Source organism: Pavona decussata, unplaced genomic scaffold, assembly GCF_977016875.1.
Source record: "Pavona decussata unplaced genomic scaffold, jaPavDecu1.1 SCAFFOLD_138, whole genome shotgun sequence".
NCBI lineage: Eukaryota > Metazoa > Cnidaria > Anthozoa > Scleractinia > Agariciidae > Pavona > Pavona decussata.
Window position 1 is genome coordinate 312,319 of NW_028145551.1, and position 27,567 is coordinate 339,885.

At 39.7% G+C, this 27,567-nt stretch overlaps 2 protein-coding genes and 2 long non-coding RNA genes across 5 annotated transcripts; 2 read left to right on the forward strand and 2 right to left on the reverse strand.

The window, feature by feature from the left end:
* Positions 1 to 52: 52 nt before the first annotated feature.
* On the forward strand, positions 53 to 25,295 carry LOC146467088 (tyrosyl-DNA phosphodiesterase 2-like). 2 transcript variants are annotated; one of them, XR_014867854.1, is made up of 6 exons: positions 53 to 298; positions 1,316 to 1,384; positions 2,874 to 2,923; positions 3,718 to 3,906; positions 5,084 to 5,852; positions 24,667 to 25,295. XR_014867854.1 is itself a non-coding variant. In XM_085126352.1 (5 exons), exons 1-5 carry the CDS (start codon positions 188 to 190, stop codon positions 5,691 to 5,693), a joined length of 1,029 nt encoding a protein of 342 aa, XP_084982478.1. In that variant the 5' UTR covers positions 53 to 187; the 3' UTR covers positions 5,694 to 7,411. The 2 variants fall into 2 exon arrangements, 1 of the variants encoding a protein (XP_084982478.1); XM_085126352.1 differs by lacking the exon at positions 24,667 to 25,295 and having other exon boundaries at positions 5,084 to 7,411.
* LOC146467089 (uncharacterized) lies at positions 7,313 to 27,564 on the reverse strand. The gene is made up of 2 exons (XR_014867856.1): positions 25,763 to 27,564; positions 7,313 to 7,605 (listed from the first exon to the last, which is right to left on the reverse strand). It is a non-coding gene; the product is annotated as an uncharacterized LOC146467089 (long non-coding RNA).
* Positions 8,883 to 12,231, reverse strand: LOC146467090 (uncharacterized). Its single transcript, XR_014867857.1, has 2 exons — positions 12,152 to 12,231; positions 8,883 to 9,993 (listed from the first exon to the last, which is right to left on the reverse strand). It is a non-coding gene; the product is annotated as an uncharacterized LOC146467090 (long non-coding RNA).
* LOC146467091 (tyrosyl-DNA phosphodiesterase 2-like) lies at positions 20,807 to 24,674 on the forward strand. The gene is made up of 4 exons (XM_085126353.1): positions 20,807 to 21,048; positions 22,125 to 22,174; positions 22,960 to 23,148; positions 23,907 to 24,674. The coding sequence occupies exons 1-4, from the start codon at positions 20,938 to 20,940 to the stop codon at positions 24,514 to 24,516; spliced, it is 960 nt and encodes a 319-aa protein (XP_084982479.1). The 5' UTR covers positions 20,807 to 20,937; the 3' UTR covers positions 24,517 to 24,674.
* Positions 27,565 to 27,567: the final 3 nt, after the last annotated feature.

Sequence of the window (27,567 nt, forward strand, 5' to 3'; positions counted from 1 at the left end):
TACCACCAACACCAGGTTACATAGTATCGCGCGCTTTTTTCCGTCACACAACTCATCCACGAATATTCACGACTGTGTGTACCCTTTTAGCGATCAAGCCCATGGCTCGGTATTAAATCAGCTTATGTAAGCTCGAAATTTTGTCTTTCAAGGAACTAAAACTACGATTGAACGCTGGCTAAAGCAAATGGCTGATAGTGAGGACATCACGGATTTGGTTGAACAATTCATGGCGGTTACAGGAGCTGAGGATTCAGTAGCAATGTGTTATCTGCATCAATCTGGCTGGAATTTACAGGTGATATTTTTTTATTTTAATTCTGGAGCTTTTTAGAAAACAGAAGTAAGCTTGGTTTTAGCTTGAATAAAGACCAAAGACGCTTACACAGTGGCTCACAGTAAGATTTCGGCATGTTACTAGAAATACGTGACTCGCAAAACCTCGCGAAGCTAGGGCTGGGTGAACAGATGATTCGAAGTGATGTTGTCTTCTGTCTTTGCTCTGTGGTTTCCTGATGTCTCCTTCTTCTTCGCTGCTTGCGCTGAGTTTCGTTGTTTAATCTCCCTCGGTGAATCTGTCCCTTGTGCGTCCTCCTGTGGTTCATTAATTTGCATCACAATTAGCTCGTGTTTCACCAATAGTAAACTTCTCACTGTTCGATGAATAAACACGTTCAGTCCTCAATGATAATGAATAAACATGAGTTGCATCTGACGCCAGCCTGTCTTCCAACCTGTTGCTGCCTAGCAACCTTCCCTTTGTCTGACGTCATTCAAACTTCGTTTTTACTGTTGCCAGGCAACAGCACAGACACCTTTAAAGATATATATAAAATATTTTTTGCTCGAATTTGCGCGGCTTAGCTCTGCTCAGGCCTTCGGCCAGACAAATTCATTAACCTCGCTTCGCGAGGAATAATGAAGGTTAATGCTGTGGTTCAATTTTATATATCCTTGGTTTGATTTTATTTTCCATTGTTTCAAACTCATTAAGAAAAAATCAAGAACAATGGAAAATTACATTTAAACCAAGGATCAATTTGAGCCACAACATATACATTTTCCAATGAAAACTATAACTATGCGGATTCACTTTTACGAAGAACACATGAAATGTGGTGTTAATTAAATGATGCTTCCTCTTTTTCCTACAATTTGCTTCCTTGATGCACAAAGTCCACACAGCTGACAAAAACTGTTTTGTTATTATTTCTTTAATAAATGCTACTTACTTATCATTTCTGCTACAAATTGTGTTTAATTACAAATGAGTGCACATGTTTAGCTGATTTCTTTATTGCCTGCTGACTTTCAGTCTGCAATGAACAATTTTTTTGACTCAAGTGGGAGTGAACAGCAAGGAAATCGGAATAACCCAATAATGGTTAGTAATTAAATCATCTGTTGTTGAACTTAAATTTGAATCTGCCATCGAATGGGGGAATATTCATTTACGGTGTGATTACTATTACTGGGGTCACTTAAAACTGGCCAATCAGATCATATTATGATATGAACAGTGAATAATTCCAAAATTTTGGTTTTTAACTGTTGTTTTCTGTCTACTCGTGTTTGGTTCAGTCTGCTAATTGGTTGAAATTCATTGTACTTGTCCTGCAATCTGATTGTCCAGTTTTGTTTAAGTGACCCCGGTAACAGTAGCCGGTAACAAGGCGTTATCTTTTTGTTTTCATTTTACCTTTGATATCTTGAACTGGTGGTGAAGAAGCAATAGTCAATCATTAACAAAAACAGTATTTTTCTTTATTATATATGTATCAATGGTACCCACTAAGACATTTATTGCTGGTTTAAGAGTTTTCACTTTGACATCTGATCATCTTAATTATCTTGAACCCCTCAACTGGTCCTCTCAATTTTGAAGATACATTGTGACAGAAAAGTTATTCATTATTAACCCTTTAACTTCTAATATCACAGAACAAATCCATACTTTTCTTATAAAAGTACTGGGCAAAAGTTATTGATTAAATATCAAGAAAATTCACCTTGGGTGATCATATCCTTAATTCTCATGACCTCAGGGGGTAAATGAGTATCAGGATATTACAAGGAGAAATTTGATGCTGATCACTGTTAGGGCTTAAAGGACTTACAGCAATTCCCCAAAGTTGTTTGATGAAGTACAAAAAGTTGAAAGGATTGTGTTTGCAAGCTTGACTACATGTTCAATGTGATGCATATATATTGATAATGTAATGTATTTGTTTGTTAATAAAGATGCATTCATTAAAAAAAATAAAATATTTAATAATAAAAAAGGGGGAACTGGTACATAAAATACGGTGTTCCAGATAACTTTCAAAGTCAGGAAGTTAATTATGGAGAATTTTAAGGGGCCAATAGGTGTGGTTCTCTCCAAAATTTTTTAAGTTTACTTTTTGTCAGGTCAGGCAGCCATGTTTGACCTGAGATCCCTCTCACCTGGAACACTGAAAATACCACGTAAAAGAATTAATTATCTTTAAGTTTAGTTTGTTGTTACAAATTGCAATAATATTAAGGTTACTGTATAGGTGTCTCGCGTTTAAGCGATGTAACGCGTCCAGTTTAAACTGTAGATACATAAACCCCCATATCAAATTAAAGCTTATAGAGCTGACTATCAAACTATACCAAGAATTTTGAAATAAATGAATTGTTGAATTTTTAACACTTCTTTCTCGAATCAATTTTTTCACTTAAAGGGCATTTGTTTATTTTTGCATTTGTTGGCATTTTTTCTTGGTATAGTTTGATAACCAGCTCTATAAGCTCTAATTTGATATAGGGGTTTAGGTATCTACAGTTTAAACCGGACGTGCTACATTGCTTGGACGCAAGACACCTCTAAAGGTATACTCTTTTCTCAGGTTTCTGATAATGATGCATCACCTTCATCTACTGAAGGGTTGTCAAGCAGGTAAGAAGGAATAACTGCACTCTGGTTTGTCAGTATTAAGCCCTTGGGTTGGATCTTATGTAAATGTGATGAAAGTGGTTGATCAAAATTGTTAAAAACAAAAACAACAACAACAACAAATAAATAAATAAATAAAATAAAAAATTTATGGGCACCAGCATCTCATGTAGTACCAATTGAAATTAAATCAGTTAATCAACAAATAGTTCCATACCTAAGAAAATTGAAGAGCCGTGACCAGGATTCATGATGATTAAAAATTTTATCGGTTGAAGACAACAGGACGGTTGTGGAATGCTCATACCTTTTCAATTTTTAACCAGTCTGCAGAACATTTCAAAAACTTTTGAGTCCCATGCCTGTGATATATTTTTGTGCACAATACCTTGAAAGCTACTGTCATAACTGTAATGATGGTCATTATTTTTAGATTTTAACACTTTTGTCAAGGAAATCCTAAACCACGTCATAATGTACATGAACTGTTTACTTGCCTTCACAATTTCGTTCCCTGAGTGTCACTGTTGAATCCATGCCAGGATGAAATCCTATGTGAAAAAAGTATTTTATAGCTCTACCTCAAAAGGGTGCTTTCTGGACAAATTGTTTTTCAATCACTATCAAGAGAGAATAATTAAGGGTCAGTGGGGCTGATTTATCCAGACCACTGTTTTTTCTTTGGAGATTGTGATGTTTGTTTTGTTTTTGATGTAATTGTTTGTTCATTTATTGTTTTGTTTTGTCTTGTTTCTATGCTTTTTTGCAATTGAACTGTTTGTTATTTTTCTAAACAGCAATGAACCAGAGCAAATAAATCCAAACTTGACTGTTTTGTCGTGGAATGTTGATGGTTTGGATGAGAGAAACATCTTGGAAAGGACCAGGAAGATTTGCCACACCATCAACTTACGGAAGCCAGATGTAGTGTTCCTACAAGAGGTTATCCCACAAACTTTGGCCATATATCAGGCAAAATGCCCAGGGTAAGTAAGAATATTCACAGCCTGCCTCTTTTTTCCTCATGTGATAGGTTCTGAAGTAGTCGAGTTCCCATCTTGAGTGACACAGTAATAAAAGTGAAATCGTGGCAGAGTGTAACATAACAATTATTACTAAGGGAGGTGAAGATTAGAGTTGACTATGTTTGGGGTACTCTCAAGCTTTCCAGATTTATATTTTACTCTTAGCAATCAGGTTGTCATGAAGAAGAAAAAGAGACTGAATCCTTTGGGCATGTACAATCTGCGAGCCAGCGAGGCATGCGAGGCAGATGTGCGAGGCACTCAGGTTAGCCTAAAAAGCACTCTGGTTAGCCTAAATAGCACTCAGGTTAGCTTAAATAGCTCCCTGGTTAGCTTAACGGTTAGCAGTTTATGTTGGGGGTTGTTCATGCCTCGCATGCCTCGCTTGTTTTGTTCATGCCTCGCACGCCTCGCACGTCTGCCTCGCATGCCTCGCTGGCTTGCATATTGTATACACTAGAATCATTTTGGGTTAAATGGATGCAGTCTAAACAATTCTGTCGTCCATATTAATTTTATGGTGAGTTGCAAATGAGTTGGACTGAATAATTGTAATTGTAATTTGGCAAATCTCATGATTTGACATTTAATAATTATGTAGAAGCCCTCACCTTTAGCTTGTGTTGGGTTGAATGATGTCAACAAAAAAATTTTGCATGCCCCAGGTACATACAGCTGTAAACTCCATGCATGAACAATGTGCATGAATAATTTTAAAACATCAACTCAATTGTGTCAATGTAAGATGTCAGCAAAGGGGATCGTTGCTTTGTTAACAGCAGTTGCAGCGAAAGGCTGCAATGTTCGTTCCAATCTCGTATCCAGGGTCCTCAGGCTCTTTTGCCAGCAGTTGGTCACCAGGAGAGACTCAAGAGAATTAGAAAAAATAACATTTTTTTTTTGTTGGCTAGCTGCCCCACAACAGCTTGCATTGTTTGTCACTCTATAGAAATCCTGTGGTAATAAAATCCAGTACCTTAGAGTCTCTCCTGGAGACTAACTGCTGGCCAAAGAGCCTGAGGTCTATGGATACAAGATTGTGTTAGTTCTACAGTAACTGAACTATCAAGCCAACTGGAGGCTGAGTTCAAGAATATTATCATTATTAGTCTAAAACTAAATTCACTTTTATTTGAAGATACTCGTGTAAGTATGGACCAGCACATGCTTACTTCAACATTATGCTTCTCAAGAACTCTTCAATCAAACCAACAGGCGACTTTCAATGCACACATTTTCAGTCAAGTCAAATGGGGCGTCACTTGCTATGTCAGCCAGCAGTGTTTAAAGACAAGACAGAAATAATTCTAATGACGTCACACCTTGAGAGCACAGTCAAATGTAAAGCAGAGAGAACGAGACAGCTACAGCAAGTCCTAGCAAGCATGGCTGAGAAGCCGGTACAAGCCACTGTTATATTTGGTGGTGATACTAACCTTAGAGACAAAGAAGTGTCCTCAATTGGAGGTTTACCAGATGGGATAGTGGATGCATGGGAACAATGTGGGAGACCTAAAGATGCGGAGTTTACTTGGGACACAAGACTTAATGACAATCTTGACTGGCCGTACCCCAACAGGTCTAGAATAAGGTTTGATATATTGTTTGTGAGATCTGCTGAAGGGGAACATGCACTGAGTGCAAGTCAGTTTGAGCTTGTAGGGATGGAAAGACTACCAGGGTGTCATCGGTTTGCCAGTGATCATTGGGGTGTGTGGTGCGAGTTTACACAACCAACAGATGATTAAAACTGCAGCACATGTTGCTGGTGACATTAGTGGTGGGAATTTTGTAGTGCCATAAAATATTCATACCTCACCCAGCATGTTCTCCAAGACCCCCACCCCACCCCTCTGGAAATTCCAATTTAGCGTTATACATTGTCCAGAAGGGATTAAAAAATTCCAGTGGTGTGGGGTGGGGATAGGATGTTTTCCCAGCCGAGTCAACTTCAGCGAGCATTTATATGAGAAAAAAACTGACCCCTTTGCCCGAGCCAACAGCACTCGTGCATGCCCTGATTGTCTCGGCTTGACGGACTTGTCCCGGCTAGGCGAGCCAAAGCGTTTATATGGAAAAAAGTTGGCCCGGCTGGGAGGGTAACCCTACCATCAAAAAAGGGTGACCCAGCTAGGTGGGTCACCCTTCCAGCCAAGCGAACTTTGTTTCTCATGTAAACAGTTTGCCAAGTTTTGTAAGGAAGTGTAGGAAAAATTGGCTCGCCTAGGGTAGCTTGGGTATGCGTGAGACCCTTCTACCTGGAACAACTTTTCTCCATATTGACAGGGCCTAAGGGCATTTCCAATACTAGCTGGCCAGACTTGATTCGTAAAGGGAGTGTACCAAGTGGCCAGCCAGTTCTGACAAATGGAAAGTGCCCTTTATTTTCTTAAAGATCCCAAGATGGCTTTGTAAAAAATTTATACTGCAAGACCTAGAAACTAGCATAGACTAAAATTTTGCAAGAGGTAGGTTTTTGAAAGATCATTCACAAACCCCAAGATTATGTCATGACTGCCCAACCAACCCAAAAGGAAAGGTACAGCTTGACAACAGTAATTTTATGACTTCTTCTGGCGATTTTCACTGTCTGTCGAAATGTAGCCAATCCTGTTCAAGAGCCTTTTTTTTCTTTTGTTCTGGTGCCAACAGTGAGCTGAAAAACTGTGGGGTGGGGACAAAATTTTCATGTCATAATATTTACATCATGTTTGTACAATTTACATTCTTTGTAACGGATGTGTACAACTTCACGTAAATTTGCACATTTATTATTACTAATTTTGCTTATAAAAGATACTAAGCACTCTAGCGTTGTTGTTTTGGTCTTGGTTAGTTAGTTGACAAAATTGTTTATTAGAAAAAATTATTATTGCCATCATTTAAGGTAGCTTTTTTTTATAATAACAAAAGTTGGATCAGTAAGGCTGTTACCCAAGAAAAATTTCAAGGAGCCCTAAAGGCCCAAAGCCTAGAAGTTAGGAGCCCAACATGTGAAGTTTTAGGTGCTGCTGCAAAAAAATACAGCATTTTCTTGGGTGCCTCAGGCTACCGGGCTCCCTTGTAATGTTCTTTTTCGTCTTTATATCAGTTATCTGCAAAATCTGAGGTGTTTATGATAAAGTACATACGGTACTCAAGGCTGTTACCTATTAAAGAAAAATTTCAAGGAGCCCTCAACGCCAAAAGCGGAAAAGTTAGGAGCCCAACATGTGAAGTGTTAGGTGCTGCTGCAAAAAATTTAGTTGCCCAGAACATTTTGTTTGGTACCCCAGGCTACTGAGCTCCGGTTAGGCAACAGCCTTGGTAGTCTCGTCTATGGTAACTACTAACTAACATTAAAGATGGAACTCAGCAACTGCAAATATTAAAAATAATTTGTCAAAACATTTTATTAAATGTTCAATGGTATCATGTACATCTGTGTTGTGTTAGATTCCTTGAATAAACAACTTTCTTGCTTAAACTATGAATTAAACTATGTAAGTATCAAATACAATAACTACAGTGTATTGACTTAAGAGTAGTGACCAATAATAATAATTATTAAATTAGTTGTTATTGTTTGGCTGATAAATTATGAAAATCCATTTTACATGTAGCCCTAATATCAACATAATTATATTTCTCCTCACTGTTCTTCATACATTTCTTTTGCTACTGGGTGGGAGAATTTTGTCTGAACATCAAGAAAATTTTACCTCTGTTGATCATGTTCTTTATTCTCATGACCTAAATAGTTGATAAGATGGGAACAATGTAAGGAGAAAATAGATGTCAGTCACTATTGGGGCTTAAATGGTTGAACTACTGTCAAACGAAGGTCACAATCATTTCTAAACATATACTGAACATGCTTTATTGCTTGAGTAAACAACCTAGTACACATGCATGTACATGAAAGTCAGGCAAAACCTATACCTAAATTGAAATGAAAATTAAAATTACCTACTTGCACCCTCTCTCCTAGTCCTCAAATTCTTTCAACTGACACCAAAAACCACATGAAACAAACCAGCTCATTTGGTATGAACCATGCTACTGCATTTGATGTCAGTGAAGGGTGTCCAACACAAACATGATTAACTTATTTCACCCAGAAACAGTGGTGTACACAATAACTACAACACTGCACTGGACATTGATTTAAACCAGTCTAATTTTAAACAGTGGTCACTTCAGACAAACCACACTTGAGAGTGGAGAGACCCAAATGCATGACTTTAAAAACAATAATAACCATGCATGCAACATCTGTTTAACAATTAAGGGTGCTTTCGATTGACCCTATTCCAGAATAGGAATACATACAATGATTCATTGAAGAAATCCCTCATAAGAGGTTTTTGGAGTCACTGGAGTACAAAATCTCTCTTAAATAATCATGTGTCAGTGTAAGTTTGCAGAAATGTCTTCCCAAATCTACCTAAATAAGAAATCTTAGAGCTTATTCTTATTCCGGAATACGGTCAATTGAACGTGACTTTAGTGTACAAACTGTGCTTGTTCAATAAATTATTATACATATAATTAATTCTAATCAATTAATTCTCCTTTGTACTCACAATGAAAGTGACTTAATCAAAGTTATGGGTTGCTGTCTTGTTTAACCTGATGTGAACAATCACAACTGCAGGTATCACCACCAAATCAGTTTCCTTTGGTTAGTTAGTTAGTAGTAGTTTATTGGAATCCCTCTCGCAGCCTAAAAGGCTGAATTACAAGGATGGTCAGTTACAATAGTACAAGACACTACGGTATAAAGACATTCAGATAAATAATTATATAAATATGATTAAAACACAAAAAACAGAGAAAACATAACAGAGAAAAGGATTACAACTGGTCTTGATACTTAATGGTGCAGAAATCTGCGAACCGCTTTGTCTTGGGGACAAAGCACACAGGAACACGTTGGTGTGTTGAACTCATTGTGCTGGTGCAGTCACCAGCACAATGAGTGCAGTAATAATTGCCCATTGCAGTAAATTGAATTAAAATTTATACAATCGTGTACATTGCAAATTAAAAACCATGAACACTTCAATTTATAACTCAATTTTTTTTATATATATATGCCAAATTCTGAGCTAGCAGCATCAAATCAAAACTGGCCCCAGATGTTTTTTTCTTGTTTTTCCTGAAATTGAGCCACAAAGCCATGATCATGAGCCACAGAATTTTGTCTGATGAAAAAAAAAAGACAAGCCTCTGTCTGGGTACATCAGAAAAATTTGGAATGTATTAAACTTGTAAACTGACGTGTCAAGGAACCATTTGGCTATCGTCATTTGTTTTCTCTTTCAAACTATAATAATTATCATATATTGGGCACTCTGTGGTGAGAGTCACACAGTACAATGTACTTTAGCCTTGTTAAACTAAAGCCTCAAGTTTGGATGACAAGATCAAAATCAAGTAACTACAACGTATGTGCTCACCTCCACAACAAGATTTGGAAAAAAAACATGTATGAATGTGCCCCCCCCCCCCCCCCCTAATGACATTTCGTATGCAACAGCCCTAACTTTGACAAACTACATCACTTTGCTACAAGTTGATCTTGTGAGGAAGACATTACGCTTTCATCTGATAACTATGTGGTATTTCTCAGAGCAATAACATAATTATTGCAGTCTCAAATAATTAGTTCAAAATCAATGAATCCTTCATGGTGCTGATGCGGTGGAACTAAAATAGAGCATTTTCTTTTATAATGGTGCAAGCTTCAAAATTGCCGGTAGCTAATTATTAAATGCTAATTAATAACAGTTTCACGGTCTTTACATAATATTAAACTTACCCTAACCATTTCATGTCAATAGTATCCTAATTAATGTACATGTGCTCATGCATGTGTGATGTTTCCACTGAGAAGGGGACAGAGAGCGAGTGCTGAACCTTCTGTGTAGCTGGTAATGAATGATTAAGTTTTCCTACTCTAATGGAGCAACTGCATTATTGCTGAAACATTTAACAACAGAAAAGTAAAGTGGTGCAAACTGGTTGTTTAAGTCAAATTGTAAGCAGAGAGTCTGACCTGATGACCTGGAAAACATAAGGTAAAAAAGAAAAAAATAATAAGCAAACTACACAACAGCATCCCTCTCCCAGGCTATATGAAAGGAGTATCTGGTCAACTTACACAAGTTTTCAGAAAAAAAAAAGGGTGGGTACTCATCAAAAAGAAACCAATTATTAGCAGATCAATTGAAACTATGAAAAATTATAAATGCAAGTACAAGCAAGAGTGTGAAGGGTTTTGACAAGCTAAATGTTTGGTTGGAAGTGATGCGTTTAAATAAGGGAATGACTTATCTGTGCCCCTAAATCAGTGCAATTAGTCAAGAAATTAATAACGAAAAATAACACTGTCAGATGTACCGAAACGTAAAATGCCATGGTATCTTCCAGGCAAGGATACATTTGCCATATATAACAGTTCAGGACTGACTCTCGTAATTCTTAACTGGAACACAAATTTAACACAAATTTGTCGGGCAAATGCCCCGTAAGAGCATAATTACATTTTGCTTCAAAAAACCGACAAACTGCTCCGCCTAGCAAGCCCTTGCCAGAAACACCAGGAAAATCTTGGGCCGAAGTGTATATGTGTGTGCTTCCCTCTGGCATTAAGGTATGATTAATCACACCTTGCGGCCAAATTATCCAGGAGAAGAATAATATTAACTTCATTACAGTGCTGTCTCTTTTCGCAAAGCCTAACAGAAGTGACCCACTAACTCGGGGGGGGGGGGGGGGGGTGGGGAGAAACTATTACGTGGTCAAGCAGACCCGTTTGCTTTAGAAGAAAAACGTATTCCAGGATTTTAATTTGACTAGCAACGTTTTGAGTTTATTGAAATGAAGGAAAAAGCAGTAGGTGCTTAAGAGGGGGCAGGGAACGCATGGAGGGGCAGGAGTGTAGACAGGTTGGCATTTCCGCTTACTCTCACTCTTCACATCCGGTCCTTCACCCCTTTCTTTGCGTGCTTCACCTCTTTGCACTTTTTTTATTGAAAAATCGATATCACACAATATCGCACAATATGAAAATTTCCTTGTAATTTCTCTTTCTAGGGAGACGTCTCGCCCTTTTCCTGTACCCACATTTACAGTTTACAATAAACAAGTCCAATATGCACTTATACATCAGTACCAAAGGTTGACAAATAAACAACAAAGTTACTGAATAGTTAGCGGTTTTACATGCTTTGCTTTATAAAACTTTTCCCTGGAAAAAATGGGAAATGACATTTCCAAGACCCTAAAAGTAAAAACTTTTTGGGGGAGCTGCCCCTACATCCCTCTATAGGCTCACGCCTTCGGCGCTCATTTCACTACCCCCTTCCGTGAGTACCTAAACGGGAGCTTTGGATGAGTTAAATTTGAGCTTTAGGAAAAACTGATACCAGCAAAGGAAAGAGCACCTTTACTTTGGTAACCATACAAAGTTTAAGTATATTAGGCGTTATATCAGCTTAGGAAATGTAAGATGAAATTTGACAAGTTTGCAGACGTTTGTATGACCGGGGGTATACGTCATACCAGTCAAACAAACGTCTGTAAATTTTTCATTTTTTAACTTACATTTTCTCAGCTGATATTACACCTAATATGCTGAACCTTTGCAGGGTTACTAATGTAAATGTGCTCTTTCTAGTGCTGGTCTACGTTTTTAATTTTAACTTATTTGAATTTTCAGATGCCTTTTTGGAGAAATCCAAACCGAGATGGTAAGCTCCGTTATTTACAAGCTACTTTAAAAATGTTTGATAGAAGATAGCTTCCCTGTTTGTCACGAGCTAAGAGAAGCTTGTAAACTACAAGAAAGAGATCAACACAAAGAAACAGATAAAACATCATTAATTTGTTTCTCCATGTTATGTCACGCTTTCCACGCGAATTAGAGAAACGAAACAGAGCATGGTCACGCCACCGAAAATTCTGTCTGCGAAGTGACAGAAAAGGTGAAAGAAGACACCGCTTTCGCAGGCTACTACAAACCTTTTAAATATTCGTAAACATTCGCTCTAGTCTCTGGATTCATCGCTTAAGTGCTCGATTTTCCCCAAAATCAGAGAGCTTGTAATCGCGCAGAATCACTACATGTTTCATCGTCTGAAACACTAATTTTTCGCAGGTCGCTGCTTTGCCTGCAGCATTTAATTTACAATCATTAAAAGAACTTAGAAACGTACTTTACCTCTATTTGAAGATGACGACTTCCTCTTTATCAGCGCCTATTGAATCATATCGCTCCGATCAACCTTTCTCGATCGGTGATTTCCCATTCTCGGAAATTTTCCTGCCACCAAGGCCAGGTTACATATGCTGTAGTTTTTTCCGTCACACGTACAACTCTAGCCGTCCTTAGGGGTATATACTCCATGGGAGAATGCCATGGTTCCACCGGTAGATATAATATATTATTGCGTTCGACGAAGGAGAACGCAAGCCTAATTTCGTCCTGTGTCTTTCGAGATGGTGTGCCTGTGTACGGCTATGCAGAATTTTTCGAGATTGCTGTAAGGACACCCAAATGGCGCCCCCGCTTGAGTTTTGCAGGGGCATGTGTCGGCCGGGAAACTGGTGCGAACTTATGACGACATCTGACCTCGTTTTCGTGCTGGAGCCATCTTTTTAGTCTCGTTTTCGTATAAGAGTCGCCCCCTCGTTTTCGCGCTTTTGACTAAATTTGCATACATCGGGAAAGTTTTACATTCAGTGTACGGGATCACATTTCAACTGCAATGTTCATCAATATTCACTGGATGGAAATATCTCTACAGAATCTTTTCCCTTTCTTCCAGAAATCTTTTTTGTGAAAGATTGCATTGAAGAAATTACACGTTTTGTGGCCGCGGTAAAATAATTTTCCGTGGGAAATAAATTCATCGAACACGACAGCGCTGCACGCCGCCTGTTGTAGATTTCGACGTGTCAGAAATAGATTTCAACTGCAAACTAGCCTGTGGAACTACGACAAGACCATGCTCATCAAAATCGTTGCTATGTTCAGAAACCTTTTAATCTCCTCATTTGATGCTACAATACGGGTAAAGAGGGCTTTTCACCCAGCCCAGGTGCGCGAGGTTTTGCGAGTCACGTATTACGTTACTATAAAATCAAAATACAAAAATATCTGAAATATACACACATCAGAAACTGACATCAGGCCCCGGTTGTTTAAAGAGCGGATTATTTTATCCAGTGGATAATTCGCAATCCAGCGGATAAAATCTATTGGTTGGAGAACATTTTATCCACTGGATAGAGTTATCCGCTCTTTGAATATAAACCTTGGCCCTGAGATGTCTTTCAAAACTGTATGCAAATTAGCTCGCTTCAGTTCGACATTTTTACGGCTTTATAGTTGCGTATAAAGTTTCGCGGCATTTTGGTAAAATACCTTTTGAGTAGAAGACCAAAATAGTATGCTGGCCTGTAAGTTTCGTTTTTCTCAAAGATTATAAGCGTTATTCCGAAAATGATGTGCATTATTTTAAAGTTCGACGGTGTCACGCAACAGGCGGACCGAAAATACTTTCCATTTTTTTTTTTTTAAAGTTCAACAACGTAGCCGCTGAAATTTTAAACTCAGCTTCGTTTATTGCAAATATTTCACCTTGGTAGTTACACATTACGTACAGATATAAAAGGACGAAAGAACTACCTAAAAAAAGTCACGCAGCAGGCCGTACAATCGCACAACTTAGGGCTGTCGAACGCACTCTTTAATCTTTGATTACTACTAGTAATATATTCCATACTATAAACACCTTTACAGGACTATACACATATAGGAGAATGCCATGGATGCACCGGTATAATATATTACACACCTTTAAAGGGCTATACACACCTATAGAGAGATATACACACCTTTACAGGGCTATACACACCTACACAGCGCTATACAGGGCTACACACACCTATAAAGAGATATACACACCTTTACAGGGCTAAACACACCTACACAGCGCTATACACACCTATAAAGAGATATACACACCTTTACAGGGCTATACACACCTACACAGCGCTTTTCAGGGCTATACACATCTATAAAGAGATATACACACCTTTACAGGGCTATACACACCTATACAGCGCTATACACAGCTATACAGGGTTATACACACCTATAAAGAGATATACACACCTTTATAGGGCTATACACACCTATACAGCGCTATACACAGCTATACAGGGTTATACACACCTATAAAGAGATATACACACCTTTACAGGGCTATGCACACCTATAGAGCGCTATACACAGCTATACAGGGTTATACACACCTATAAAGAGATATACACACCTTTACAGGGCTATACACACCCATACAGCGCTATACAGGGCTATACACACCTATAAAGAGATATACACACCTTTACAGGGCTATACACACCCATACAGCGCTATACAGGGCTATACACACCTATAAAGAGATATACACACCTTTACAGGGCTAAACACACTTTTACAGGGCTATACACACCTATAAAGAGATATACACATCTTTACAGAGCTATGCACACCAATACAGCGCTATACAGGGCTATGCACACCTATAAAGTGATATACACACCTTTCCAGAGCTATACACACCTATACAGCGCTATACACAGCTATACAGGGCTCTACCCATCTATAAAGAGATATACACACCTTTACAGGGCTAAAGACACTTTTACAGGGCTATATACACCTATAAAGAGATACACAGCTATACAGTGCTATACAGAGCTATACAAGGCTATACACAGCCATACAGTGCAATACACAGCTACACAGGACCATACACAGCTATACAGGGCTATACGTACCTTTACCGGGCTTTACACACCTATACAGTGCTATACACACCTATACAGACCTATACAAGGCTATATACAGCTATACAGAGCTATACACAGCTATAGAGAGCTATACACAGCTACACAGAGCTATACACAGTGTCGTGTACCCAGTCAGCGGACACGGGGTGTTGTGCACTGGAGATCGGGAAGTGTCAACCACAGTATAAAATTCAACAGCACAAGTTGACTCAACAGCATTTAATACGATCACCAACTCGTCTGAATTATTGTACACATGCGGTGAAAACTTAAAGGGGAAATTGCAATGTACAAGATTAAAAAGGGGGCCGAGACTAATTACAAAAGAAGCAAAATTGAAAGGAAAACGAAAACTGAATACAATAAGCTGAAACTTACGTCTGTTCCTGACTAATGGGCTAAAGAAAGTCCAACGTTACGTAACTCCGAAAAAGATAAAACTGCTCTGAAACTCCGATGTTGCTCCATAGATCTCCTAACTCCAACTCCACAAAAACTTAAGGGGCGTTCTCTGATATTAGGATACAATTGACGTGTACAGTTGTAAAACCAATTAGAAAACAGGAATGGCTACATTGGCTAGCAACGTAATTGAATGAAACTGTGAACAATAGTACATGAAAATAGGGGCGTAAAAACTCGATAAATGAAACAGAACAAAAACGTATCTTATATAAATCAAAACAAAACTAAGCTTAATTACGTAATTAAGTTCTCTTTGATTAAATGTTCATTGTTCATCACACTCCTCGCCCAAGGATTCTTATCCTTGCTACTCATATTGTCTTGGCGTTTACTGCTGGTCCGGATCAGCTGTGTCGGTCAGGAGTAGAAGTAGCTAAGGTATTCTAAGGTAGGTTTTCCTTTCTCCATCTCTGACCACGTTTACTTTGACTTTCCTCACTCTACCGTCGTTGCTCCTCAGGACTTCGGACACTCGTCCCAGTGGCCAATCGTTACGGTGTTGTGATTCGTCTCGCACAAGAACAATATCTCCTACGTACAGGTCTCGCCGCGTCTCCGCCCACTTTTGCCGCGGCTGTAGGCTCTGCAAGTACTTTCTCCTCCACCTAGTCCAAAATTGTTCCGCAAGGAACCGGACTCGTCTCCATCGACGGTGAGCGTAGATATCTGTGCGCATGAACTGGCCTGGAGGGGGTCCGGCTGGGCGTGTCTTCATAGTGAGTAACATCGCAGGGGACAGGGGCTGCGGGTCATCGACGTCAGACAGCAGCACTGCTATCTGCCTGGCGTTTACAATGGCCACCACTTCGGCCATCAGTGTCACCAGCAATTTGTGTGTAAGCTGACTCTGACCTAACTCAGTGAGCATGGCATCCAATACACGGCGAATCGTATTAATCTGCCTCTCCCAAACACCGCCAAAATGTGACGCATGGGGAGGGTTAAACTCCCACTCGCAACCGCTCTCTGTTGTGAACTTCTCTTCTCTCTTCTCATCTAACTCGGATGCTGCTGCGTCAAGCTCTGTCTTAGCTCCAATGAAATTTGTACCCCGATCGCATCTGAGGAGTTTAGCATGGCCTCGTAATGTGAAGAGCCTCCTCAATGCACAGATAGAGGCACTAGAGTTCATAGCTTCTAAGACTTCGATCTGAATGGCTTTGCTGCTCTGGCACGTGAACACTAGGCCCCAATGCTTGGCGCTTACTCCTCCTCCTCTAGTCTTACGTGTTTGCACCGCCCAGGGGCCAAAGACATCAAATCCTACATTAGTAAAGGGGGGACAGACTTCGGTTCTATCTGACGGGAGGTCGGCCATACGCTGTTCTAGGTGTGGTCCTCTCAGTTATCTTCTTACATAGGACACAAGCTCCGATGACCTTCGTGACTACGTCATGGCCGCCAATAAGCCAGAAACCTGCTTGTCTAATTGCACCTCCTGTGATCTGTCTCCCTGGTGGTGTACTTCATGATGATAGAGTTTAGCTATTAGCTGTGAGACATAGGGACACTTCGGTAGTACGATTGGGTGTTTTTTCATTATACTCCATCTGTGCTCTTCTTAATCTGCCTCCGACGCGGAGGATCCCGTGGCTGTTTAGAAACGGATCGAGACGGTACAGCTGCGAGCCTTCTTGGCGCTACTTTGGATTTCTCTCGGTAGCTCGGGTTCTTTCCTCGCCTTGCTTAACAACCCACTGAACGCTTCTCTCTGCGTGCTGCTGATTATGACAGGCAGGGCCTGATCCCATTCCTCGACGGGGGTCTGAGTTTGCCTTGTGTATTACGCGCTCTACTCCTGAGGTTAACTCTTTCTGCTTTAACGTCTCTCCGGTGTTTGAACTCTCTGACAACGACAATTAGGTTAGCGACTGTTCGCTGCAGAGACTTAAGTGACGAAAATTTCTTGAACCTCTCAGCTCCAAGGTCTGGTTCTTCCTCTTCGTGCGTATTTACACTGGCGCTGAACACTGCTTTTCGGACTTCAGGGTCGCTTGCGACGAGCGCCAACATTTCATCAATTGTGGGAGTTCTCTTCATTTGCGTAGGAATTCCGGGCCTAATAGCCAGTTCATCTCCATTAGCTTGCTTGAGGGGACTCGGCGTGTTGCTAGGTCTGCTGGGTTCAAATCAGTCTCCACATATCTCCACTGTTCCGGGGTAGACATGCTCCTAATCAGCTCGACTCGATTGGCTACGTACACATAGAACCGTCGACTCTCGTTGGTTATGTAGCCAAGTACCACTTTTGAATCGGTGTAGTATATCACGTCAGAGATCTTCAGATCGATTTCTTTTATAACTCTCTGGGCTGCTTGAACAGCTAGGACCGCTCCGCACAGTTCTAGACGCGGTTTACTCGTCAGATTTAACGGGGCGACTCTTGTTTGGCCGTAGACGAGAGCCATAGACACCTCGTTTGCTTCATTGAACTGGCGAAGGTAGACTGCGGCTCCAATAGCGTCCTGGCTTGTGTCGGAAAAGGCGTGTAACTCCGCTCTAGTTACGCTGCCGAAATCTTTAGGGCGGTAACAGCGAGGCACGGAAAGGTTCTGCAACTCTATGACAGAGCCTCTTTAACATGTCCACCGATTTATCATCGCAGTAGGGAGGGGGTCGTCCCAGGCTAGGGGGGTATTGTTCTCCTTTGTCCGTTCTCCCATATGGACAAGCTGCTGCAGTATTTTTCACCCTTCGACCATAACAGGTACTGCAAAGCCGAGCGGGTCGTACACGGAGTTGACGATGGACAATACTCCTCTCCTTGTGAACGGCTTCTCCGGCAAATTAAAGAGACCTTAAAGGTAAAGGCCGTAGGTAGCGACTGCGGGACTGGGTCCATTGCCAAATAAGTGTACATTCATCTGATATTTTATAATGGGCTTTGACGGATCGTTACCTTTGAACCATAGGAAACGAAGGAAGTCTCTATAGGATGGATCAACATAGAATGAATGGAACATTTGCTCGATGTCACACATTACTGCTATATTCTCCTTGCGAAAGCGCATGAGGACACCAATGAGGTTATTCATCAGGTCAGGGCCTGGTAAAAGTTCAATGAAATTCCTTCAAACTCGCAACTGGAATCAAATACGACGCGAATGGTGCGCTGTGTAATCTGATAAGTTGACAAAATGTGTAGAGGCGCGGATAATTTAACTAACAGACATTGTGATAAAAAGTTGCATGCAAGTGGCGATACTTTCGTTCAACAATGACCCACGAACGCTCTATTAACCTGACGATACTTAAAACAGTTATAAAGCTAAGAGAGAACAGACAGACCTTCTCTTCTTGACATTGCCAATGAATTTTCCGATCACAACCGTAACGGAAAGCGAAATTTCAAATTTTTTAAACGATATGATATTCCACATGCAGTAAATATCCGCCACTCCACTGGGTTTCTGCAGGTGAGGGTATTATTGGTAGTGGTCCTGAGTTATAAGTTAGTTGTATAGTCATATTTTTTTTCTGTCTTAAGCTATTTTGGTTTAGCACCTCAATGCTCATGGTTGGTCGTTCCTCTTCGTTCAAAGCCTTAGCAGGATAGGCTGCTAAAATTGGCTAGAACACAGCTCATTGGTTCCCACCCAGATTTCATTTAAATTTTTGCACTTTCCGGTTGTATTAGTACTTGCTTGGTTAAGCATTAAGAGTACCTAAAGTACTACCTACGTGGTGCAGGGACCTCAACTAGTGCAAGAACCTTTAGTAATACAACCGCTATAGCTCTTTATAGTCCTGTATAGCTGCGTATACCGCTGTATAGCTATATATAGCACTGTATAACTGCGTATAGCCCTGCATAGCTGTGTATAGCACTGTATAGGTGTATATAGCACTGTATAGCTGCATATATAGCGCTGTATAGCTGTGTATAGCACTGTATAGGTGATCATAGTTCTGTATAGCTGTGTATAGCTGTGTATAGCTCTCTCTATATAGCTGTGTATAACTGTGTATAGCTCTCTATAGCTGTCTATAGCTCTGTATAGCTGTGTATAGCCTTGTATAGGTCTGTATAGGTGTGTATAGCACTGTATAGGTGTGTAAAGCCCGGTAAAGGTATGTATAGCCCTGTATAGCTGTGTATGGTCCTGTGTAGCTGTGTATTGCACTGTATAGCTGTGCATAGCCATGTATAGGAGTGTATAACCCTGTAAAGGTGTGTATAGTCCTTTAAAGGTGTGTATAGCGCTGAGTAGCTGTGTATAGCGCTGTATAGGTGTGTTCATCTCTGTTTAGGTGTTTATAGCCCTGTAAAGGTGTGTATAGCCCTGTATAGCGCTGTATAGGTGTGTATAGCCCTGTAAAGGTGTGTATATCTCTTTATAGGTGTGTATAGCCCTGTATAGCGCTGTATAGGAGTGTATAGCCCTGTAAATGTGTGTATATCTCTTTATAGGTGTGTATAGCCCTGTAAAGGTGTGTATATCTCTTTATAGGTGTGTATAGCCCTGTATAGCTGTGTATAGCGCTGTATAGGTCTGTATAGCTCTGTAAAGGTGTGTATAGCCCTGTATAGCGCTGTATAGGTGTGTATGGCTCTGTAAAGGTGTGTATATCACTTTATAGGTGTGCATAGCCCTGTATACTGCTGTATTGGTGTATATAGCCCTGTAAAGGTGTGTATATCTCTTTATAGGTGTGTATAGCCCTGTATAGCGCTGTATGGGTGTGTATAGCCCTGTAAAGGTGTGTATATCTCTTTATAGGTGTGTATAGCCCTGTAAAAGTGTGTATAGCCCGGTAAAGGTGTGTATAGCCCGGTAAAGGTGTGTATATCTCTTTATAGGTGTGTATAGCCCTGCATAGCTGTGTATAGCGCTGTATAGGTGTGTATAGCCCTGTAAAGGTGTGTATATCTCTTTATAGGTGTGTATAGCCCTTTATAGCGCTGTATGGGCGTGTATAGCCCTGTAAAGGTGTGTATATCTCTTTATAGGTGTGTATAGCCCTGTATAGCGCTGTATAGGTGTGTATAGCCCTGTACAGGTGTGTATATCTCTTTATAGATGTGTATAGCCCTGTATAGCGCTGTGTAGGTGTGTATAGCCCTGTAAAGGTGCGTATATCTCTTTATAGATGTGTATAGCCCTGTATAGCGCTGTGTAGGTGTGTATAGCCCTGTAAAGGTGCGTATATCTCTTTATAGGTGTGTATAGCCCTGTAAAACTGTGTATATCTCTTTAAAGGTGTGTATAGCCCTGTATAGCGCTGTATGGGTGTGTATAGCCCTGTAAAGGTGTGTATATCTCTCTATAGGTGTGTATAGCCCTTTAAAGGTGTGTAATATATTATACCGGTGCATCCATGGCATTCTCCTATATGTGTATAGTCCTGTAAAGGTGTTTATAGTATGGAATATATTATAATATATTATATCTACCGGTGGAACCATGGCATTCTCCCATGGAGTATATACCTCCTTAGGGGTTCGTCACTCGTTTCCTTCCCCACGTGTTCGTGGGGAAGGAAACGAGTGACGAACCCCTAAGGACGTCTGCGTGGGAGGCTAGTACAACTCATACAAGCGAGAAGCACCACCACGAAGATTGGCGACTGTGTGTCCCTTTAGCGATCAAGCCCATGGTTCGGTATTAAATCAGCTTATATAAGCTCGAAATTTTGTCTTTCAAAGAACTAAAACTACCATTTGAACGCTGACTAAAGCAAATGGCCGACAGTGAGGACGTCACTGATTTGGTTGAACAATTCACGGCGGTTACAGTAGCCGAAGATTCAGTAGCAATGTGTTATCTGCATCAATCTGGCTCGAATTTACAGGTAATATTTTAATTTTGGGGCTTTTTCTAAAACAAAAGTAAGCTTGCTTTAAGCTTGAATAAAGACTAAATATACTTACACAGTGGTTTACAGTAAGATTTCAACGCTGCAGGTTAATGTTGCGATTCAATTTTATACAAGTTAAGCCCTGGTCAAACGGCGCATGATAGTCGATGATAGTTGATGATAGTCAAAACTATCATCCACTATTATTAACTATCAAACGGCTCAAAGAATCTCGTGATAGCTGACGATAGTTTACCGTGAGCCTTTAGTGTCAGCCACTGCCGAGTGTCAACATCGCAAACGAAACTTCGCAGGGATGAAGTTTTCGCGGCGAAAGAAAGCAGCTGCCTGCTTCGTTTTCCTTCAGTTGTTTGGAAGAAGTAACTGAAAGTTAATCTTGAGCGCGCTGGTGGAGAAAACAGCTGACGAAGAACTATCATCAACTATCATGCGTGTGGTCAAACGGGAAAAACTATCGTCAACTATCATGAAGAATTAGAACACGCTTAAAGTGAATGATAGTCGATGATAGCACATGATGTTTACATCGGCGAAACTGGCCGCACGCTAGGGCAACGCTTCGGTAAACACCTACGCAGCATGCCGGGCTTTCCCGTCGCAAAGCATTTTAATCCAAATGGCCACACTATCCCAAGACGCAAAAGTCCGTCGAATTATGCTCTGCGATGGAAACAAGCAACGAAAGCGTCAGGAGATGCGCCTTATTTTCAGACTAGGCACCAGTCAGCCGCGCAGACTGTTCACTTTTCTAGCGCTTTGGGTCCGGAAACTGAGGAGTGAATTAAAATGAGCGAAACACAAAATTCGCTTTAACTTGTAGCTTTCAAAAGGTGATTCAGACAGTGGCATTTACAGGTCATGAAAAATTCAAGAATTCCTTTATTTCAAAACTCTTGGTATGGTTTGATAGCCAGCTCTATATTATAAGCTTTATTTGATGTAGGGGTTTAGGTATCTACAGTTTAAACCAGACATGCTACATTGCTTGGATGCGAGACACCTTTAAAGGTATACATGTACTAATGTTAAAAATTTTGCTCTGTCCTCAGGTTTCTGATAATGATGCATCACCTTCATCTGCTGAAGGGTTTTCAAGCAGGTAAGAAGGAATAGCTGCACTCTGGTTTGTCAGTATTAAGCCCTTGGGTTGGATCTTATGTAAGCTTAAAGGTGATGGAAGTGGTTGAGCAAAATTATTAAAAACAAAAACAGCAACAACTACAACAAAAAAAAAAAATGATAAAATTAAAATTCAAGGGCACCAGCATCTCATGTTGTTGGCATGGCTCAAATCCCCGTTAAGAGGTAATACCAAATTAAATCAGTTAATCATCAAATAGTTCCACACCTAAGAAAATTGAAGAAACGTAACTAGGATTCGTGATAAGTAAAAATTTTATCAGTTGGAGACAACAGGATGGTTGTTGAATGCTCATACCTTTTCAATTTTTAACCAGAGCATGTTTTAAAAAAAAATTTAGTTCCATACCTGTGCTATATTTTTGTGCACAATACCTTGAAAGCCACTGTCATAACTATAATTACGATCATTTGTGAAGGAGATCCTAAACCATGTCATAATGTATTGTTCACTCCCCTTCACAATTTCGTTCCCTGAGTGTCACTGTTGAATCCATGCCAGGATGAAATCCTTATGTGAAAAAAGTGTGTTATAGCTAATTTAGCTCTACCTTAAAAGAGTGCTTTCTGGACAAATTGTTTTTCAATAACTACTGTATCAAGGTGAAGAGAACAGTCAGTGGGGCTAATTTATCCAGACCACTGTTTTGTCCTGGGAGATTGTGATGTTTGTTTGTTTATTGTTTTGTTTTGTCTTGTTTTTGTACTTTTTTGCAATTGAACTGTTTGTAATTTTCTAAACAGCAGTGAGCCAGAGCAAATAAACCCAAACTTGACTGTTTTGTCATGGAATGTTGATGGTTTGGATGAGAGAAATATAGAGGAAAGGACCAGGCAGATTTGCGACACCATCAACTTACGGAAGCCAGATGTGGTGTTCCTACAAGAGGTTATCAAGGAAACTTTGGAAATATATCAGTCAAAATGCCCAGGGTAAGTAAGTTCACAGCCTGCTTCCTTTAATTTTTTTCCCCATGTGAATTAGATACTGATTGGAATTAGTTGATTTCCCATATGGTATAATGATGGTAATGTAAAATCGTAGCAGAGTGTGAGGTCCCTAAGGGAGATGAAGAGTAGAGAGTTGACTAGGTTTGGGGTGCTCTTGAGCTCCCCAGATTTTGCTCTAAGCAATCAGGTGACTATGAAGAAAAATTAAAAATAATAAGATCTTGACTGATGATCGAACCATTTCAGGTAAATGGATACAGTCTGAACAATTCTCTCTTCCATATTTTTACATAAAGAGTTGAAAATGAGATGGACTGAATAATAATTATTGTAATTTTGACAAAATCTCATGATTTGGTACATTATATGTAAAAGTCGATCCCACCTTTAGCTTTTGTTGGGTTGAATGATGTCAGCAGATGAATTTAGCATGCCCCAGGTACTCTGTGCACGAATGCCAACTCAAAACAATATATTTTATAAACAATTATCAATTGCATTTGTAAGATATGAGCAAAAGGGATCTTTGCATTGTTACTAACTGAACTATTGAGCCGACCGGAAGCTGAGTTCAAGGATATATTCAACAAGCTTTCAGCATTTCTGTGCACTTTCAACAATGTTGAAAGACCTGTTCAAACCCCCCAACATTTGGTTCAACAAAGTGTTGAACGCCTGTTGAAGCGAATGATGAAACCATAATTAAACAGGTCTAAAAACTAATTCCACTTTTTTTAAAGATACTCATGTACGTTTGGACCAGTACAATGGTACTTCAACATTATGCTTCTCAAGAACTCATCAATCAAACCAACAGGCGACTTTCAATGCACACATTTTCGGTCAAGTAAAATGGAGCGCCACTTGCTATGTCAGCCAGCAGTGTTTAAAGACAAGACAAAAATAATCATAATGACGTCACACCTTGAGAGCAAAGCCGATGGTAAAGCAGAGAGAATAAGACAGCTAGAGCAGGTCCTAGCAAGCATGGCTGAGCAGCCGGTACAAGCCACTGTTATATTTGGTGGTGATACTAACCTTAGAGATAGCGAGGTGTCATCAATTGGAGGTTTACCAGATGGGATAGTGGATGCATGGGAACAATGTGGAAGACCTGAAGATGCCGAGTTTACTTGGGACATAACACTTAATGACAATCTTGACTGGCCGTACCCCAACTGGCCCAGAAAAAGGTTTGATAGATTATTTGTGAGACCTGCTGTAGGGGAACATGCACTGAATGCAAGTCAGTTTGAGCTTGTTGGGATGGAAATGCTACCAGGGTGTCATCGGTTTGCCAGTGACCATTGGGGTGTGTGGTGCGAGTTTACACAGTCAACCTACAGGTGATTAGAACTGCAACACATGTTGCTGGTAACATAAGTGGTGGTGATTTTGTAGTTCCAGAAAGTATTCATACCTCACCAACAGAAGGCATGTTCTCTAAGACCTCCTTCCCACCCCTCTGGAAATTCCAAGTTAGTGTCAGACTCTGTCCAGTGGGATGGGGTGGGGATAGAATGTTTCCTGGAACTGCAAAATGGCACATAATAATAATTCAAGAAACAGAAAGACCGAAACAGTCTTCTTTGATCCTAAGGGTATCTTAGGGCGCTTTCCATATTTTGTCAGAACTGGCCGCCAGACTTGATCCCCAGATGGCTTTGTAAAAAATTACACTTCAAGACCTAGAAACAAACATAACTAAAATTTGCAAGATGTGGGTTTTTGAAAGATCATTCATAAACCACAAGATTATGTCATGAATAAGGACCTCCCAACCAATCCAAAAGGCAAGGTGCAGCTTGTGAGCAAAATTTTGTGATGTTTCTGGGCATTTTCACTGTCTGTCGAAATGTAGCCAGTCCTGTTCAAGAGCCTTTTTTTTCCTTTTGTTCTGGCACCAACAGTGAGCTGAAAAAACTTTGTGGTGGGGGCAAAATTTTCATGTCATAACATTTACATCATGTTTGAATAATTTACATTCTTTGTAATGGATTTGTACACATGTACAACTTCACATAAATTTGCATATTTATAATAATTATTACTAATTTTGCTTGTAAAAGATACTGAGCCCTCTGGCATTCAGATTGTTGTTTTGGGCCTAGTTAGTTTGTTGAAAATTCTTGCCAAACGTAGCCCTCAAGGCCAAAAGCATAGAAGTTAGAAGCCCCACATGAGAAGTGTCAGGTACTGTTGTCAAAAGTTTAGGTGCCCAGGGCATTTTCTTGGGTGCCTCAGGCTACCAGGCTCCTGTTAGGAAACAGCCTTGGTAGCTAGTCTCCTCTATGGTAACTACTAACATTAAAAATGGAACTCAGCAACTGCAAATATTAAAAACAATTTGTCAAAACAATTTATTAATGTTCAACGGTATCATGTACATCTGTGTTGTGTTAGATTCCTTGAATAAACAACTTTCTTGCTTAAACTATGAAAGTATCAAATACAGTCCTACAGTGTATTGACTTAAGAGTGACCAATAATAATAATTATTAAATTAGTTATTATTGTTTGGCTGATAATTTATGAAAATTCCTTTTACATGTAGCCCTAATATCAACATATATTTTCTCCTCACTGTTCTTCGTACATTTCTTTTGCTACTAGTTGGGAGAATTTGTTTGAACATCAAGAAAATGTTACAGTACCTCTGTTAATAATTTTCTTTATTCTCTTTACCTAAATAGTTGATAAGGTGGGAACAATGTATGGAGAAAATAGATGCCAGTCTCTATTGGGGCTTAAAGGGTTGAACTACAGTCAAAAGAAGGTCACAATCATTTCTAAACAAATACTCAACATACTTTATTGCTTGAGTGGACAGCCTACACATGTACATGAAACTCAGGCATAACCTATACCCAAATTGAAATGAAAATTAAAATTACCTAGTCTTACACCCTCTCTCCTCAAGATCTGTTGAAACTGACACCGAAAACCACAGGAAAAAAACCGGCTCATTTGGTATGAACCTTGCCACTGCATTTGATGTCAGTGATGGGTGTCCAACACAAACACAATTAACTTATTTACCACACCTGGAAACAGTGTTGTGCACAGCACGCAGTCAACTCTCGCCTTGTGGACACCTAGCTATTAATGACACCTCGACAATACGCACAGCAGCTAAATCCCCGGCAAAAATGGAGTACAGACATTTGACTGAAATAAATTGCCGATATTACGGACTTTTGCTATTAAGCCAATACGGACACTAACTCATGTTCCTGAGATGTCCTCAATAAAGGGAGTTGGCTGTAACTGCAACACTGCACTGGACATTGAGATTAAACCAGTGCAAAAGCAACAGTCACTTCATACAAATCCAATTGGGAGTGGAGAGACCCAAATGCATGACTTTAAAAACAATAATAACCATGCATGTGACACCCGTTTAACAATTAAACTGTGCTTGTTCAATAAATTATTATACATAAAAATTATAATATTATTAATTCTCCTTTTTACTCACAATGAAAGTGACTGAATCAAAGTTCTGGCCTGGGTTGCTGTGTTGTTCAAACTGACAGGAAAAATCACAACTGCAGGTATCACCACAAAATCAGTTTTCTTTGGTGCAGTCACCAGCACAATGAGTGCAGTAGTAATTGCCCATTGCAGTAAATTGGATTAAAATTTATACAATCGTGTTGTTGCAAATTAAAAACCACGAACACGTCAATTTACATGTATAACTCTCAATTTTTTATATATATGCCAAATTCTGAGCTACAGTGTAGCAGCATCAAATCAAAACTTGCCCCAAAAGGTTTCTTTCTTGTTTCTCCTGCAATGAAATTGAGCCACAAAGCCATGATAGTGAGCAACAGAATTTTGACTAATGGAAAAGAAGGCAAGCCTCTGCCTGGGTACATCAGAAAAATTCGGGATGTATTAAACTTGTAAACTGACGTGTCAAGGAACCATTTGGCTATTGTCATTTGTTTTCTCTTTCAAACTGTAATAATTATCATATATTAGGCATTCTGTAGTGAGAGTCACACAGTACAATGTACTTTAGCCTTGTTAAACTAAAGCCTCAAGTTTGGATGACAAGATCAAAATCAAGTATCTACAACGTATGTGGTCACCTCCACAACAAGATTTGGAAAAAAAAAACTACATGTATGAATGTGCCCCCCCCCCCCCCCATGACATTTCGTATGCAACAGCTCTAACTTTGACAAACTTCATCACTTTGCTACAAGTTGATCTTGTGAGGAAGACAGTAAGCTTTGATCTGATAACTTTAATTAAAATGTAATAGTTCTATGTGGTATTTCTCAGAGCAATAACATTATAATTGCAGTCTCAAATAATTATTACAAATCAATGAATCCTTCATGGTGCTGATGCTGTGGAACTAAAATAGTCGAGCATTTTCTTTTCTAATGG